This window comes from Lepidochelys kempii, chromosome 21 (assembly GCF_965140285.1).
Source record: "Lepidochelys kempii isolate rLepKem1 chromosome 21, rLepKem1.hap1, whole genome shotgun sequence".
Classification (NCBI taxonomy): Eukaryota; Metazoa; Chordata; order Testudines; family Cheloniidae; genus Lepidochelys; species Lepidochelys kempii.
This window is the reverse complement of record NC_136400.1, coordinates 17,776,002-17,794,025: the sequence shown is the minus strand read 5'-3', so window position 1 is coordinate 17,794,025 and position 18,024 is coordinate 17,776,002. Positions and strand designations below refer to the sequence as shown.

Below are 18,024 nucleotides of genomic sequence, written 5' to 3'. Positions count from 1 at the left end.
CCCAGCCTGGGCTCAGACGGGGGGGAGGGGCACCACAGAGAACCCCCCAGCCTGGGCTCAGACGGGGGGGAGGGGCACCACAGAGAACCCCCCAGCCTGGGCTCAGACGAGGGGGGGAGGGGCACCACAGAGAACCCCGCAGCCTGGGTTCAGACGGGGGGGGGAGGGGCACCACAGAGAACCCCCCAGCCTGGGCTCAGACGGGGGGGAGGGGCACCACAGAGAACCCCCCAGCCTGGGCTCAGACGGGGGGGGGAGGGGCACCACAGAGAACCCCCCAGCCTGGGCCCACAGGGTGTATGTGTGCGGGGGGAGGGGCAGCAGGGCAACACCCCACCAGGGCCGATCATCACGGCTGCCCCCTACAGGCTCGGGCAGCCTCAGCGGGGATCAGGCGGTTTGGAGTCAAAGGAAGGACACCGCCCACTCCCAATGACAGCGCGCCCGGCCCGCCCTCCTGGAACCCCATTGGCCAGCTCGCCCAGGCTGGAGCCAACCGCATTGCCTCAGGGTCGCGAGCGAACGTGGAACGTTCTGCGGTCAGTCACGTGACGCGTTCGGGCGCCGGCTCGGGCCTTGCGGGGAGCGTGCCGGCCCGGCTGACCCAAGATGGAGGAGTACGCGCGCGAGCCTTGGTGAGCGGCCCCTGGCGGGTCCCAGCCTGCCGCGCGCCTCTCCCGGGCCGCTGAGCGCGGGGCCGCGCCGGTTCGGGGCCGCTGGGCAGCGCCATGCCGGGCCGGGCGGAGCCGGGGGTTGGGCCGCGGCGGGCAGCGAAGGCGTGTCCCGCCCCAGCGGACGGGGCCATCGGAGTGCCGCGTGAGGCGGGCGGGCCGGAGGGTGGGCTGGAGCCTAGCGGGAACCCCGACGGCTCGGCTGTTCTGCAGGCGTCGGTGCGGCAGCCTCAGCGTTCGCCAGTCTCACAGCATGATTTCGGGGGGTCCGGTCCAGAGACAGCGCGGGGTGCTTGGGCGCGAGCCCTGGCGCGCTGCGACGTGAGCTGGGGGACTGGAGGCTCCAGAGAGCCCCCCTTCAGCGGATACCTCAGCGGGGAAGCAGTTGCCGGCAAAGCGGCGCTGGGACTAGGGTGATTGGAGGGAGGCCTCAAGTGAGGTTCAGCCCGGCTCTGTTCTGGGTCCGGGGGCGGTAACGTTTGTATTAATGAGTCGGAGGTAGGGGCCAGAGCTACTGATCAGGTTTGCAGATGACACAAAGGTGGTGGTGGTGTTGCCAATACTTGGGACGATAGAGCTAAAAGTCAGAGGGATAAATTGGAGAACTGGGCTATAGATCAAAAAGAAGAGGAGGACTTGTGGCACCTTAGAGGCTAACCAATTTATTTGAGCATAAGCTTTCCTGAGCTACAGCTCACTTCATCGGATGCATCAGTGGTTCTCAACCTTTCCAGGCTACTGTACTCCTTTAGGGAGTCTGATTTGTCTTGCATACTGCCAGGTTTCGGCTCACTTAAAAAAATACTTGCTTACAAAATCAGACATAAAAATACAGAAGTGTCACAGCACACTATTACTGAAACATTGCTTACTTTCTCATTTTTACCATATAATTAGCATATAAATAGCATATAAATAGATTGGAATATAAATATTGTACTTGCATTTCAGGGTGATGCTTGAGCTTGTTTTTTCACTTGCAAGTCTTGTTTGAAGCCTGAGTCTCGCGACGTGGGGCCCACTGTAGCATGGGGCCCTGAGCAATTGCCCTGCTTGCTGCCCCCTACTGCCGGCCCTGCACTTGCAGCCTGTCCCATGACCCCCCTGGGGGCTGCAACCCCTACATTGAGAAACAGTGATGTAGATGAGTTGAGAACCCCCTGCAAGACCTCTGAGTACTTCCAGGGATACATGTACCCCGGGTTGAGAACCACTGCTATAGACAACCAAATGAAATTCAACAAAGACAAATGTAAGGTGCTACACTTAAGGAAGAAAAACCAAATGCACGAATACTGGGAAAAACTGGCTTGGCAGCAGCACTGATCACTACCTCACATGAGTCAACAATGGGATGCTATTGTAAAAAAAGCAAATGCAATTTTAGATTGCTTTAACAGGTGATGCTTCTGCTCTACTTGGCGCTGGTTAGGCCTCAGCTGGAGTACTGTGTCCAATTTTTCTCAACCCATGTATAGAAAGGATGTAGAAAAACTGGATGTGTGCATTTGGTGCAAGGAGTTCTTGGCCCTTTGGAGACCAGAGTGGCTGCGCTGGAGGAGTTCAGGGAGACAGAGAGGTACATAGATAAGACTTTCCAGGACACTGTAGAATAGTCCCACCCCTGGTCTGACAGCCTCTGTGCTGTTGAGGAGGATGACAGTCTTAGGGAAGGAGAACGTTCAACTGGAGCAGAGGGAAATGATCCTGTAGTTGGGGCCCTCCTTCCAGATAATGTCATGGTATCCTCTTGCACTGAGCATACCTCTCTGGGGGAGGGAACTCCAGTTATTAGGAAGCGACAGGTGATGGGGGATTCAGTCATTAGAAGCATAGCTGCGTTTCTGATGACTGGGAGAACCGCATAGTGACTTGCCTGCCTGATGTGAACGTTATGGATCTCTTGAGACATCTAGATAGGCTTGTGTGTAGTGTTGGGGAGTACCAACGGTGTGCGTACCAATGACATAGGGAAGGATAGGGGAGAAGTCCTGGAGATTGAATTCCAGGACCTCCATGGTAATGTTCTCTGAAATGCTTCCAGTTCCATGCGCAGGGCAGCTAGACAGGCAGAGCTGCAGGGTCTCAATGCAGGGATGAGATGATGGTGTAGGGAGGATGCGTTTAGATTTATTAGGAACTAGGGCACCTTTTGGGAAAGGGGGAGCCTATATGAGAAGGATGGGCTCCACCTAAACCAAAATGAAACCAGGTTACTTGCTCTTAAAATTAAAAAGGTTGTAGAGCAGTTTTTAAATTAAGGGCTGGGGGAAAGCCGACAGGTGCAGAGGAGCGAGGAGCATGTGATTTGGACAGAGACATCCCTTAGGGGAGAAGCTATTAATGGAGTTTCTCTGCCTCCTAGTAAGGAGGAGAGGATGGAATGTGATAAAACACAGGTAGGATCTGATGAGAAACAGTCAAATGAAAGAGTCCCATTCAGTTACATTATGTAATGGCAGACAACTGAAAACTGGGAACTACAGGCCAGTCAGCCTCACCACAGTCTCTGGAAAAATCATGGAGCAGATCCTCAAGGAATCAATTCTGAAGCACTTAAAGGAGAGGAAAATGATCAGGAACAGTCAGCATGGATTCACCAAGGGCAAGTCATGCCTGACTAATCTAATTGCCTTCTATGACAAGATAAGTGGGTCTGTGGATGAGGGGAAAGCAGTGGACATGTTGTTCCTTGACTTCAGCAAAGCTTTTGACACGGTCTCCCACAGTATTCTTGCCAGCAAGTTAAAGAAGTATGGGCTGGATGAATGGACTATAAGGTGGATAGAAAGTTGGCTAGATTGTCGGGCTCAACGGGTAGTGATCAATGGTTCCATGTCCAGTTGGCAGCCGGTATCAAGTGGAGTGCCCCAAGGGTCGGTCCTGGGGCCGGTTTTGTTCAATATCTTCATAAATGATCTGGAGGATGGTGTGGATTGCACCCTCAGCAAGTTTGCGGATGACACTAAACTGGGAGGAGAGGTAGATACCCTGGAGGGTAGGGATAGGATACAGAGGGCCCTAGACAAATTGGAGGATTGAGCCAAAAGAAATCTGATGAGGTTCAACAAGGACAAGTGCAGAGTCCTGCACTTAGGACGGAAGAATCCCATGCACCGCTACCGACTAGGGACCGAATGGCTCGGCAGCAGCTCTGCAGAAAAGGACCTAGGGGTTACAGTGGACGAGAAGCTGGATATGAGTCAACAGTGTGCCCTTGTTGCCAAGAAGGCCAATGGCATTTTGGGATGTATACGTAGGGCATTGCCAGCAGATTGAGGGACGTGATCGTTCCCCTCTATTCAACATTGGTGAGGCCTCATCTGGAGTACTGTGTCCAGTTTTGGGCCCCACACTACAAGAAAGATGTGGAAAAGTTGGAAAGAGTCCAGCGGAGGGCAACAAAAATGATTAGGGGGCTGGAACACATGGCTTATGAGGAGAGACTGAGGAAACTGGGATTGTTTAGTCTGCGGAAAAGAAGTATGAGGGGGGATTTGATAGCTGCTTTCAACTACCTGAAAGGGGGTTCCAAAGAGGATGGATCTAGCCTGTTCTTGTTCTGTCATCAGCTACCACTGAGGAGTAATAGTCTCAAGTTGCAGTGGGGGAGGTTTAGGTTGGATATTAGGAAAAACTTTTTTATTAGGAGGGTGGTAAAACACTGGAATGGGTTACCTAGGGTGGTGGTGGAATCTCCTTCCTTAGATATTTTTAAGGTCAGGCTTGAGAAAGCCCTGTCTGGGATGATTTAGTTGGGGATTGGTCCTGCTTTGAGCAGGGGGTTGGACTAGATGACCTCCTGAGGTCCCTTCCAATCCTGATATTCTATGATTGTATGACAATTTTTTAAAGTGCTTATATACAAATGCTAGAAGTCTAAGTAATAAGATGCGTGAACTAGAGTGCTTCATATTAAGTGAGGGTATAGATATAATAGGCATTGCAGAAACTTGGTGGAATTAGGATAATCAATGGGACACAGTAATACCTGGGTACAACATATATCGGAAGGGCAGAACAGGTTGTGCTGATGGAGTAGCACTATATGTGAAAGAAAGCATGGAATCAAATGATTTAAAAATCTTAAATGAACGAAACTGTGCCATAGAATCTCTATGGATACCAATTCCATAATCAAATAATAAGAATATAGCAGTAGGGATATACTACTGACCGCCTGATCAGGATGGTGATAGGACTGCAAAATACTCAGGGAGATTAGAGAGGCTATCATAATAAAAAAAACTCTATTAATAATAATGGGGGATTTCAACTATCCCCATATTGACTGGGTACATGTTATCTCAGGACGGGATGCAGAGATAAAGTTTCTTGACACCTTAAATGACTGCTTCTTGGAGCAGCTAGTCTTGGAACCCACAAGAGGAGAGGTTTCAGAGTAGCAGCTGTGTTAGTTTGTATTCGCAAAAAGAAAAGGAGGACTTGTGGCACCTTAGAGACTAACAAATTTATTTGAGCATAAGCTTTCATGAGCTATAGCTCACTTCATCGGATGCATTCATTTCCACTGAATGTAGCTTACGAAAGCTTATGCTCAAATAAATTTGTTAGTCTCTAAGGTGCCACAAGTACTCCTTTTCTTTTTACAAGAGGAGAGGCAATTCTTGATTTAGTCCTAAGTGGAGCTGGTCCAGTTTCTCGTTTTCTTCAAAAACAGACTCTAACGAGAAACTGCAGAACTGGAATTAATTTGCAAACTGGACACCATCAAATTAGGCCTGAATAAAGACTGGGAATGGATGGGTCATTACACAAACTAAAAACTATTTCCCCATGCTAATTTCCCCCCTACTGTTATTCACCTGTCAACTGTTTGAAATGGTCCACCCGGATTACCACTACAAAAGTGATTTTTTCCTCCTGCTGATAATAGCCCACTTTAACTGAATTGTCTCTTTAGAATTGGTAAGGCAACCCCCATCTCTTCATGTACTCTGTATATATAACTTCCTACTGTATTTTCCACTCCGTGCATCTGATGAAGTGGGTTTTAGTTCACAAAAGCTTATGCCCAAATAAATTTGTTAGTCTCTAAGGTGCCACAAGTACTCCTTGTTGCTTTTTCAGAAATTAAAAGGTACGGTGCCAAAAGTGAAATCTTTCCAAGCTGCATGGAAACTTTTTAAAGACACCATAATAGAGGCTCAACTTAAATGCATATCCTAAATTAAAAAACAGAGTAAGAGAACCAAAAAAGTGCCACTTTGTTGTTTAGCCACGGTAAAAGAAGCAGTGAGAGGCAAAAAGGCCTTTAAAAAGTGGAAGCTAAATCCTAGTGAGGAAAATAGAAAGGAGCATAGTCTGCCAAGTGAAGTGTAAAAATATAGTTAGGAAGGCCAAAAAAGAATTAAGAACGGCTAGCCAAAGACTCAAAAAGTAATAGCAATTTTTTTTAAAGAATTGTATATACTCGTTCATTAGCCCGTTCGTTTATAAGCCGACCCCCCCAAGATGGTTAGGTAAAAATAGCAAAAACTTTGACACTTTCATAACCCGACCCTATATTTCAGGGGTTGGCAAACTTTGGCTCCTGGCCTGTTAGGGAAAGCCACTAGTGGGCCTAGTCATTTTGTTTACCTGGTGCGTCTGCAGGCATGGAGCCCCTCAGCTCCCAGTGGCCGCAGTTCGCCGTTCCTAGCCAATGGGAGCTGTGGGAAGTGGCACTTCCTGCAGCTCCCATTGGCTGGGAATTGCGAACCGCGGCCACTGGGAGCTGAGGGGCTCCGTGCCTGCAGATGCGCCAGGTAAACAAAATGACACAGTATTAGATATTCAGTTCAATGATTCCATAGAATTTAAATCATCAAATTTTGGTGTAGACCAGTTTATAAGCTGACCCCCGCTCTTTGATGGGTCACTTTTTTACCAAAAATATTCAGCTTATGAGCAAGTATATACGGTACATCAGAAGCAGGAACCCTGCTAAACAACTAGTGGGTTCACTGGACGATCAGGATGCTAAAGGAGCACTCAAGGACGATAAGGCCATTGAAACGAAACTAAATGAGTTCTTTGCATCGGTCTTCGTGGCTGAGGATGTAAGGGAGATTCCTAAATCTGAGCCATTCTTTTTAGGTAACAAATCTGAGGAACTGTCCCCAATTGAGATGTATTAGAGGAGGTATTGGAACAAATTAACAGTTTTAAGTCATCAGGACCAGATGGTATTCACCCAAGAATTTTGAAGGAACTCAACTGTGAGATTGCAGAACTACTAACTGTGGTTTGTAACCTATCATTTAAATCAGCTTCTGTACCAAATGACAGGAGGATAGCTAATATGATGCCGAGTTTTAAGAAGGGTTCTGGAGGTGATCCTGGCAATTACAGGCCACTAAGCTTCATTACTGAGCAAACTGGTTGAAACTATAGTAAAGAACAGAATTGTCAGACACCTAGATTAACATAATTTGTTGGGGAAGAGTCAACAGGGTTTCTATAAAGGGAAATCATGCCTCACCAATCTGCTAGAATTCTTTGAGGGGGTCAGCAAGTATGTGGACTAGGGGGATCCAGTGGATATAGTTAGGGCCCTACCAAATTCGTGGCCATGAAAAACACGTCATGGACTGTAAAATCTGGTCTTTTGTGTGCATTTATCCTATACTATACAGATTTCACAGGAAACCAGAATTTCTCAAATTGAGAGTCCTGACCCAAAAGGGAGTTGCAGGTGGGTCACAGTATTTCCACCCTTACTTCTGCCCTGCCTTCAGAGCTGGGTGATCAGAAAGCGGTGGCTGTTGGCCGGGAGTCCAGCTCGGAAGGGGTGCCCCACACCAGTAGTGCAGATGTAAGGGTGGCAATACTATACCATGCCATCCCTACTTCTGTGCTACTTCTAGCAGCAGCCCTGCCTTCAAAGTTGGGCTCCCGGCCCGCAGCTGCCACTCTCCAACTGCCCAGCTCTCAAGGTAGCGCCACCACCAGCAACAGTGCAGAAGTAAGGGTAGCAGTACCTACAAAAACCTAGCAACCACCCCACAACTCCTTTTTGGGTCAGGATCCCTACAAATACAGCACCATGAAATTTCAGATTTAAAGAGCTGAAATCACAGAGTATCAGGCTTGGAAAGGACCTCAGAAGGTCATCTAGTCCAGCCCCTTGCTCAAAGCAGGACCAACCCCCAACTAAATCATCCCGGCCAGGGCTTTGTCAAGCCTGACCTTAAAAACCGCTAAGGAAGGAGATTCCACCACCTCCCTAGGTAACCCGTTCCAGTCCTTCACCACCCTCCTAGTGAAAAAGTTTTTCCCAGTATCCAACCTAAACCTCCCCACTGCAACTTGAGACCATTACTCCTTGTTCTGTCATCTGGTATCACTAAGAACAGCCTAGATCCATCCTCTTTGGAACCCCCTTTCAGGTAGTTGAAAGCAGCTATCAAATCCCCCCTCATTCTTTTCTTCTGCAGACTAAATAATCCCAGTTCCTTCAGCCTCTCCTCATAAGTCATTTATTCCAGTCCCCTAATCATTTTTGTTGCCCTCCGCTGGACTCTCCAATTTATCCACATCCTTCTTGTAGTGTGGGGCCCAAAACTGGACACAGTACTCCAGATGAGACCTCAACAATGCCAAATATAGGGGAATGATCACATCCCTTGATCAGCTGGCAGTGCTCCCACTTATACAACCCAAAATGCCATTGGCCTTCTTGGCAACAAGGACACACTGTTGACTCTCATCCAGCTTCTCGTCCACTGTAACCCCTAGGTCCTTTTCTGCAGAACTGCTGCCTAGCCACTCAGTCCCTAGTTTGTAGCAGTACATGGGATTCTTCCTTCCTAAGTGCAGGACTTTTTACTTGTTCTTGTTGAATCTCATCAGATTTCTTTTGGCCCAATCCTCTAATTCACTATTTTTGAAATCCCATGACCGTGAAATTTACCAAAATGAACCATGAATTTGGTAGGGTAGATATAGTGTACTTAGATTTTCAGAAAGCCTTTGACAAGGTCCCTCACCAAAGGCTCTTAAGCAAAGTAAGTGGTCGTGGGATAAGAGGGTCCTCGCATGGATGGGTAACTGGTTAAAAGATAGGAAACAAAGGGTAGGAATAAATGGTCAGTTTTAAGAGTGGAGAGAGGTAAATAGTCATGTCACCCAGTGAGCTATACTGGGACCAGTACTATTCAACATATTCATAAATGACTTGGAAAAAGGGGTAAACAGTGAGGTGACAAAATTTGCAGATGATACAATATTACTCAAGATAGTTAAGTCCAAAGCAGACTGCGAAGAGCTGCAAAGGGATCTTACAAAACTGGGTGGCTGGGCAACAAAATGGCAGATGAAATTTAATGTGGATAAATGCAAAAAAATGCACATTGGAAAACATAATCCCAACTATACATGCAAAATGATGGGGTTTAAATTAGCTGTTATAATTTGAGAAAGAGATCTTGGCGTCATTGTAGAGAGTTCTCTGAAACATCCACTCAGTCTGCAATTTTCAGACTGAAAATATGTTGCCTCTATATAAATCCATGGTATGGCTACATTTTGAATACGTCGTGAAGATGTGGTCACCCCATTTAAAAAAAAGATATATTGGAATTGAAAAAGATTCAGAGAAGGGCAACAAAAATTATTAGGGTTCTGGAACGGCTTCTGTACGAGGAGAGATTAAAAATACTGGGACTGTACAGCTTGGAAAAGAGATGGCTAAGGAGGGATATGATAGAGAGCTATAGAATCATGACTAGGGCGGAGAAAGTAAATAAGGAAGTGTTATTTACCCCTTCGCGTAACATAAGAACCAGGGGTGACCTGATGAAATTAATAGGCAGCAGATTTAAAACAAAAGGAAGTATTTCTTTACACAACACAGAGTAAACATGTGGAACTCCTTGCCAGAGGATGTTGTGAAGGCCAAAACTATAACAGGGTTCAAAAAAGAATTAGGTATATTCATGGAGGATTGAATGGCTATTAGCCAGGATGGGCAGGGATGGTGTGCCTAGCCTCTGTTTGCCAGAAGCTGAGAATGGGCAGCAGGGGATGGATCACTTGATGGTTGCCTGTTCTGTTCATTCCCTCTGGGGCGCCTGGCGGTAGCCACTGTTGGGGGATGGGATGCTTGGCTTTATGGACCTTTGGTCTGACCCAGTTTAGCCGTTCTTATATCCTTATGAAAGGATCCAGAAGTGAGCGACAAAGATTATCAAAGGGATGAAATGCAAGTCATATGTGCAAAGCCTGAAGGAACTGGGTATGTTTCAACTGGAAAAGAGATAAAAGGGGGCTATGATAGTGGTCTTCAAATACTTGAAGGGCTGCCATAAAAAAGATGGAGAAAAGTTGTTCTCTCTTGCCACAGAGGGCAGGACAAGAGGCAATGGGGTCAAACCACAGTACAGCAGATTAGATTAAATCTCAGGAAAAGCTTCCTAACTGTAAGAACAGTAGGACAACGGAACAGATGCCTAGGAAGCTTGTGGAAGCTTCTTCACTGGAGGTTTTCAAAAGGAGGCTAGAGAGCCAGCTGTCTTGGATGGCTTAAACAGCAAATCCTGCATCTTGGCAGGAGATTAGATTAGATTACCTTTGCAGTCCCTTCTAACCCTCTGAGTCTATGATCTAATCAAGCTTGCTGAATGGGCAACGGGATGGCAGATTGAAGAGAAAACTTGAACTGGTCATAAAGCAACAGGGTTCTAAATTAACTTACCAATTCAGGAAAGAGACTGGGGCACCACTATGAACAACTCAGTGCTCTTGCCTTCTGAATATGCAGTTGCAGTGAAAAAAAGCGCAAACAATGTTAAAATGAAAATGGAATGGAGAATTACACGGAGAATATAATGCCACTATAGAAATCAATGGCTTGCCTTCATTTAGAATATACTGTGTGGTATCAGTCACTCTGTCTCTTAAAGGATATCGCGGCGGGGTAGAGGAGGTTCAGAGAAGGACAGCGAGAATGACTAGGCACTTTGAAAAGCTCTTAAGTGAGATTGAAAAGATTGTTTAATTTCAGAAGGGACCTGATAGAAATATGTAAAATAATGGTCTACAGAAAGTAGATTTGGGAGCTTCTGTTTTCTCTGGCTCATAACAGAAGAACAAAGTGACTTTCAATGGAACTGAAAGGTGGCAAATTTAAACTGGATCTCACTGCCATTGGAAGTCACTGAATGTAAGAAAATCAGAAGTATTCAAAGAGGGATTGGACATGTACATGGGTTAGGAGACTATATAGAATTGTTATAATTAATAGCTTTGAAGGGTTAGTAAGTCTCATCTTTTAGGTCTTAAGCCATTCTCTAACTGTTAGCGATCAGGGTGAGACGTAACATGGGGACAGATTCTCACGTTGTCCTGATGCAGGTTCTTGCACCTTCCTCTGAAGCTTCTGGTGGTCGCTACTGCTAGAGACAGGACACTGGACTAGACAGACCTTGAGCTTGATCCAGTGTAGCAATTTCTAAAGGTCTGTTGTAGAGTGCTTCAAGGAAGCATGGTGCATAAAAGAAGATTTTAAATCAGTTTCACAAGGGGCGGGTCGGAGAGTTCCATTATAAGGGAGTGAAGGGGAAGGGAAATTTGGCTAGTTGCATGACTGGAGAAAGAGGTTAAATCTTCCTTTGAATTAGAAGATTTTCACCACCATAGGGAGGCAGGTTGTCAAGCTATAGATAAATCATTGGTTTGTTTTGGTATGATTTCTGTGCCACTAAGTACAGAAGAACCCCATTTATCCGTGACTGTGTTTTCTGGCTCTTTGTATTAACCGAACCAGGTGACGGGGCTCAGACTGTCAGCCGCAGGCAGGGTGGGTGGCCCGACTCTCTTGCTGTACAACAACTAGGGGGTTGTATTTTTAGTTAAGTAGATAAGAAGGGGGGGTAAGTTTTTTAATGCTTTTTGAAGAGGGGTCCGCTAGTTTAAAAGTAACTCCGCATCTTTAAATAACAGATAGAAGGCTCTTTGCCCATTCTCCTGATTATCTGAATTTTTTATTATCCAGTCTGGCCCTGGTCCCAGTTAGATTGGGTAAATGGGGTTCTTCTGTATGTAAATGTGGTGTTGGTCTTGCTGGGAGGTCAGTAAACCAGATGTGATAGATATTGCAGTTGGCAGTTTTGTTTCACTCTCGTTTTCAAATGACATGGCATTAACTTTGTACGTGAATTGCCAGAAACTCTTAGAGCTTTGTAAGTATTTTGGGAGAGCATGGGTACATACTTTCTCAATTACACTTTAACTTTATGGTAGTTTTCATGTTCTTTAGCATGGATTTCAGCATGCTAATTTGTTTTTTTTTTTCCCTCTTTAGCCCCTGGCGGATAGTAGATGACTGTGGTGGTGCCTTCACAATGGGAGCCATAGGTGGTGGCATCTTCCAGGCTATCAAAGGGTTCAGAAATTCCCCAGTGGTGAGTAAAATAATTTCTTGTAGATAAACTAACAGTAGCTTTGCTTCCCTTTCCTTCCAACAATAAACGTGTGGGAGTGACCTAAGAGGAGGAAATCTCCATGAAGTTCTCTTCATGGAGGCTTGTCCCCAGTCATCGTATTGAGAGGCAGGGCAGAACAGGTTGCAGGCCAGGAGAATAAACCTCTCAGTTGCCGACGATCCACATGGATTCCAGGTCCATCTGTGTAGAAGCCTTGTGCCTCTACACCAGCTCACTGCCTTCTGCATGTTCCCTGTGACTTATACAGCTGGTGGCAGCCCCAGGGAAATCTCTTTAAGAGACATCTTCCTATAAGGGTGCCTAGAAAATCACTGGGATTCACAAAGCCTGGGTTAGGTGCTTATGATTTCTATACAGTGAGTGGAGGGAGATAAGCACCTAAGAATGGGATTCACGAAAGCCAGTCCGCTAGGCCAGTGTTTCCCAAACAGTGGGTCCTGGGAAGGTTCTAGATGGATTGCCATGTCCAGGGCCAGATTAACTTGTCACTGGGCCTTGGCAGACATATACTTCTCCTGACGTGTGTGTATGTGTGTGAAGAACAAGCCCACCCCTCACTCACCTTGTAGCAGTGGCTACTGTCCCGTCCCAGGCATTGTGATCTGGTGCCTGGGGTTGCAATGCTACTCAGATTTGGCCCAGCTGCCCCTCCTTCATCAGCCAAACTAAGTGATACTCTGTCCCCCAGCACCAGGTCGCAAGGCCGAGAGCAGGGAGCTGGACTGAGCCCAGTGGAACAGGAAGTGTCGCTGTGGGGTGAACATAGGGCAGGCTTGCTCTCCTGGCCCAAAGCCTCCTCTCCACACTTGGTCAGGATTAGGCTTGCAGTGCCAGGGTGGAGGATGTGTATATGTAATGGTGGGTTGCAAAAAAAGACCCAAAATGTTTGGGAGCACTGGGTTAGGACACTCACTGAAGAGGTGGCTGATGCCTGTTTAAACCCCTTCTCCTCATCGAGTGATGGGGGGACTTGAATCAAGGATCTCCCACATCCAGGGTGAGTACTGGACCAAAAGTTACAAGGTAGCTCCTCCTTCCCTTTCGCGCCCGCTCTCCTCAATCCTCCCAACTATTTTGTGTGGAGTTTGGCATACACTGGGCACGCCTACCAGATCAGGACACACAAGCAAGTTAGGCAGAGGAGCACTTACCTTCCCCTGGTTTGTGAATTGCACTGGACCGTAGGCATCCAGATGCCTAGAGTGAAGCAGTAGTTTGCATGCCCAGACACAGAAACTTAGACACCTGCAAAAACTTTGACTCCAGGTGAGTTTGGGCATCTACAAGGTGTGGCAGCAGCTGAGTTGGGGTTTTATGAGTACAGGTTCCCCCTAAATCTTGGACTTAGGTGCCTAATTCCCTTTGTGAATCTAACCCGTAGAGTTCTGTTAAGGTTAACATAAAAACATAAGAACAGCCCTAGTGGGTCAGACCAATGGTCCATCTAGCCCAGTATCCCATCTTCCAACAGTGGCCAACAGCATTTGCTTCAGAGGGAATAAATAGAACAGGCAATCATCGAGTGATCCATCCCCTGTCGTCCACTCCAACTTCTGGCAAACAGAAGCTAAGGGCACCCAGAGCATGGTGTTGCATCCCTGACCATCCTGGGTAATAGTCATTGATGGACCTATCATCCAGGAACTTCTCTAGGTTTTTTGGTTTTTTTGGGGATCCTGACATAGTTTTGGCCTTCACAACATCCCCTGGCAATGAGTCCCACAGGTTGTCTGTGTGTTGTGTGTGAAGAAGTATTTCCTTTTGTTGGTTTTAAACCTGTTGCCTGTTAATTTCATTTGGTGACTCCTAGTTCTTGTGTTATGAGGAGGAGTAAATAACATTTCCTTATTCGCTTTCTCCACACTGGTCATGATTTTATAGACCTCTATCATATCTCCCCTTTTAGTTATCTCTTTTTCCAAGCTGAAAAATCTGTCTTTTTAATCTCTTCTCATATGGAAGCTGTTCCATGTCCCTAATCATTTTTGTTGCTCTTCTCTGTACCTTTTCCATTTTTAATATATCTCTTTTGAGATGGGTTTCAGAGTAACAGCCGTGTTAGTCTGTATTCGCAAAAAAGAAAAGGAGTACTTGTGGCACCTTAGAGACTAACCAATTTATTTGAGCATAAGCTTTCGTGAGCTACAGCTCACTTCATCGGATAGTCTCTAAGGTGCCACAAGTACTCCTTTTCTTTTGAGATGGGGTGACAAGAACTGAATGCAGTGTTCAAGATGTGGGCATACCATTGATTTATAAGGAGACACTATGATTTTTACTTTATTATCTACGTCTTTCCTAGTGGTTCCCAACATTCTTTTGCTTTTTTGACTGCCCTGCACATTGAGGGAATGTTTTCAGAGAACTATTCACAGAATCATAGAATATCAGGATTGGAAGGGACCTCAGGAGGTCATCTAATCCAATTTCCTGCTCAAAGCAGGACCATTCCCCAACTAAATCATCCCAGCCAGGGCTTTATCAAGCCAGGCCTTAAAAACCTCTAAGGAAGGAGATTCTACCACCTCCCTAGGTAACCCATTGCAGTGCTTCACCACCCTCCTAGTGAAAAAGTTTTTCCAAATATCCAACCTAATCCTCCCCCACTGCAACTTGAGACCATTACTCCTTGTTCTTTCATTTGATACCACTGAGAACAGTCTAGATCCATCCTCTTTGGAACCCCCTTTCAGGTAGTCAAAAGCAGCTATCAAATCCCCCCTCACTCATCTCTTTTGCAGAATAAATAATCCCAGTTCCTTCAGCCTCTCCTCATAAATCATGTGTTCCAGCCCCCTAATCATTTTTGTTGCCCTCCGCTGGACTCTTTCCAGTTTTTCCACATCCTTCTTGTAGTGTGGGGCCCAAAACTGGACACAGTACTCCAGATGAGGTCTCACCAATGCTGAATAGAGGGGAACGATTATGTCCCTCGATCTGATGGCAGTGCCCCTACTTATACAGCCCAAAATGCCGTTAGCCTTTGTGGCAACAAGGGCACACTGTTGACTCATATCCAGCTTCTCGTCCACTGTAACCCCTAGGTCCTTTTCTGCAGAACTGCTGCCTAGTCGCTTGGTCCCTGGTTTGTAGCAGTGCATGGGATTATTCCGTCCTAAGTGCAGGACTCTGAACTGGTCCTTGTTGAAGCTCATCAGATTTTTTTTTTTTGGTCCAATCCTCTAATTTGTCTAGGTCCCTCTGTATCCTATCCCTATCCTCCAGCGTATCTACCACTCCTCCCAGTTTAGTGTCATCTGCGAAATTGTGAGGGTGCAATCCACACCATCCTCCAGATCGTTAATGAAGATATTGAACAAAATCGGCCCCAGGACCGACCCCTGGGGCACTCCGCTTGATACTGCCTGCCAACTAGACATGGAGCCGTTGATCACTACCCGATGAGCCCAATGATCTAGCCAGCTTTCTATCCACCTGATAGTCCATTCATCCAGCCCATGCTTCTCTAACTTGCTGGCAAGAATACTGTGGGAGACCATATCAAAAGCTTTGCTAAAGTCAAGGAATAACATATCCACTGCTTTCTCCTCATCCACAGAGGCAGTTATCTCGTCATAGAAGGCAATTAGGTTAGTCAGGCACGATTTGCCCTTGGTGAATCCTTGCTGACTGTTCCTGATCACTTTCCTCTCCTCTAAGTGCTTGAGAATTGATTCCTTGAGGACCTGCTCCATGATTTCTCCAGGGACTGAGGTGAGGCTGACTAGCCTGTAGTTCCCTGGATCCTCCTCCCCTTTTTTAAAGATTGGCACTACATTAGCCTTTTTCCAGTCATCCGGGATCTCCCCTGATCACCACGAGTTTTCAAAGATAATGGCCAATGGCTCTGCAATCACATCAGCCAACTCCTTTAGCACCCTCGGGTGCAGGACATCCGGCCCCATGGACTTGTGCTCGTCCAGCTTTTCTAAATAGTCCTGACCTACTTCTTTTTCCACAGGGGGCTGGTCACCTCCTCCCCATGCTGTGCTGCCTAGTGCAGCAGTCTGTGAGCTGACCTTGTTTGTGAAGACAGAGGCAAAAAAGCATTGAGTACTTCAGCTTTTTCCACATCCTCTGTCACTAGGTTGCCTCCCCCATTCAGTAAGGGGCCCACACTTTCCTTGATCACCTTCTTGTTGCTAACATACCTGAAGAAACCCTTCTTGTTACTCTGAACATCCCTTGCTAGTTGCAACTCCAAGTGTGATTTGGCCTGCCTGATTTCACTCCTGCATGCCTGAGCAATATTTTTATACTCCTCCCTGGTCATTTGTCCAATCTTCCACTTCTTGTAAGCTTCTTTTTCGTGTTTTAAGATCTGCAAGGATGTCACTGTTATATTCAGAATGACTCCAAGATCTTTCTTGAGTGGTAACAGCTAATTTAGACCCCGTCATTTTGTATGTATAGTTGGGATTTTGTATGTTTTCCAGTGTGCATTACTTTGCATTTATCAACACTGAATTTCATCTGCCATTTTGTTGCCCAGTCACTCAGTTTTGTGAGATCTCTTGGTAGCTCTTTGCAGTCTGCCTTGGACTTAACTATCCTGAGTAATTTTGTATCATCTGCAAATTTTGCCACCTCACTGTTTCCCCCATCTTCCAGATCATTTATAAAGATGTTGGACAGCACTGGTGCCAGTACAGATCCCTCGAGGACACCGTTATTTACCTCTCTCCATTCTGGAAAGGTTATTGATCTTAAAAGTTGAATTCCTCTCTGTTCTGCGCGGATGCGAAAGTGACACCATCATCTAAAAGATCCCTCTAGATTTTTTTTAAGAGTTTAACGTACTTTCATTTGCTGCACTTTTTCAGTTCTGTTAAATTAGGGGATAAAACCATATTTTCATGTTTTAAAAAATATTTTTCTCTTCATTTTTGCTGTGTGAAAGACACAGAAATGAGGAAAACTGATTATACAAGAGAAACAAAAATTCTGTAGGAGAAATAGTAAAACTAACTATAGAAAAATTGCTGTAAAAATGTACAAAAGTAAAACTGAAAAATGAAATATTTTCAATGATCTCTTTCTAGTATAGCAATCTTGGGAGTTACTTGTAACACTAATAGATAATATATTTTCAGACAGAAGTGTAATAAGTTTTCCTTTAACGTTTCCATGGCAATCTCCCCTAAAAGTTGGTTTCCCTAGCATATGTGGATGAAATTTCCTCTCTGTTCACTTGTGTGCATTATGTTGTGCGGCAATTATCTGTTGACATGCTTCCACTCTGAATTTAATTGGTTTTCTGCGTATATACTTTGTGAAGCAATTTGGGATGATTCAGGAGAAAAGGAATGACAGTAGAACCTCAGAGTTATGAACACCTTGGGAATGGAGGTTGTTCATAACTCTGAAATGGTTGTAACACTGATCAAGACATTATGGTTCTTTCAAAAGTTTATTACTGAACATTGACTTAATACAGCTTTGAAACTTTACTCTGCAGAAGAAAAATACTGCTTTCCCTTTATTTTTATTTTTTGTAGAGTACATTTAACACTATTTCCTTTTTTTTTTTTTTTTTTGGTCTTGTCTCTGCTGCTGTCTGATTGTGTACTTCCAATTCCAAATGAGGAGTGTAGTTAAATGATCAGTTCGTAACTCTGGTGTTTTGTACCTCTGAGGTTCTACTGTATATAAATGTAAAATACTATCGTGTAATGTTTGTTTTTTATGTGGTAAAAACATTACTTAGGGTATGGCTACACTTGCAGATGTAGAGCGCTTTGAGTTAAACCAGCCTTCGTAGAGCACAGTAGGGAAAGCGCTGCAGTCTGTCCACACTGACAGCTTCAAGCGCACCGGTGTGGCCACATTTGCCGCACTTGGTAGCGGTGCATTATGGGCAGCTATCCCAGCATGCAGTTGACTGCAACATGCTTTTTAAATCGGGG

At 45.7% G+C, this 18,024-nt stretch overlaps 1 protein-coding gene across 1 annotated transcript in view; it reads left to right on the top strand.

The window, feature by feature from the left end:
* Positions 1–520: 520 nt before the first annotated feature.
* Positions 521–18,024, top strand: part of TIMM17A (translocase of inner mitochondrial membrane 17A) — a 33,100-nt gene continuing 15,596 nt past the window's right edge. Inside the window, exons 1-2 of the mRNA XM_073319552.2 lie at positions 521–635; positions 11,977–12,076. Coding sequence (XP_073175653.1) covers positions 610–635; positions 11,977–12,076 — 126 coding nt within the window. The 5' untranslated portion in view covers positions 521–609. The remainder of the gene's footprint in view (positions 636–11,976; positions 12,077–18,024) is intronic.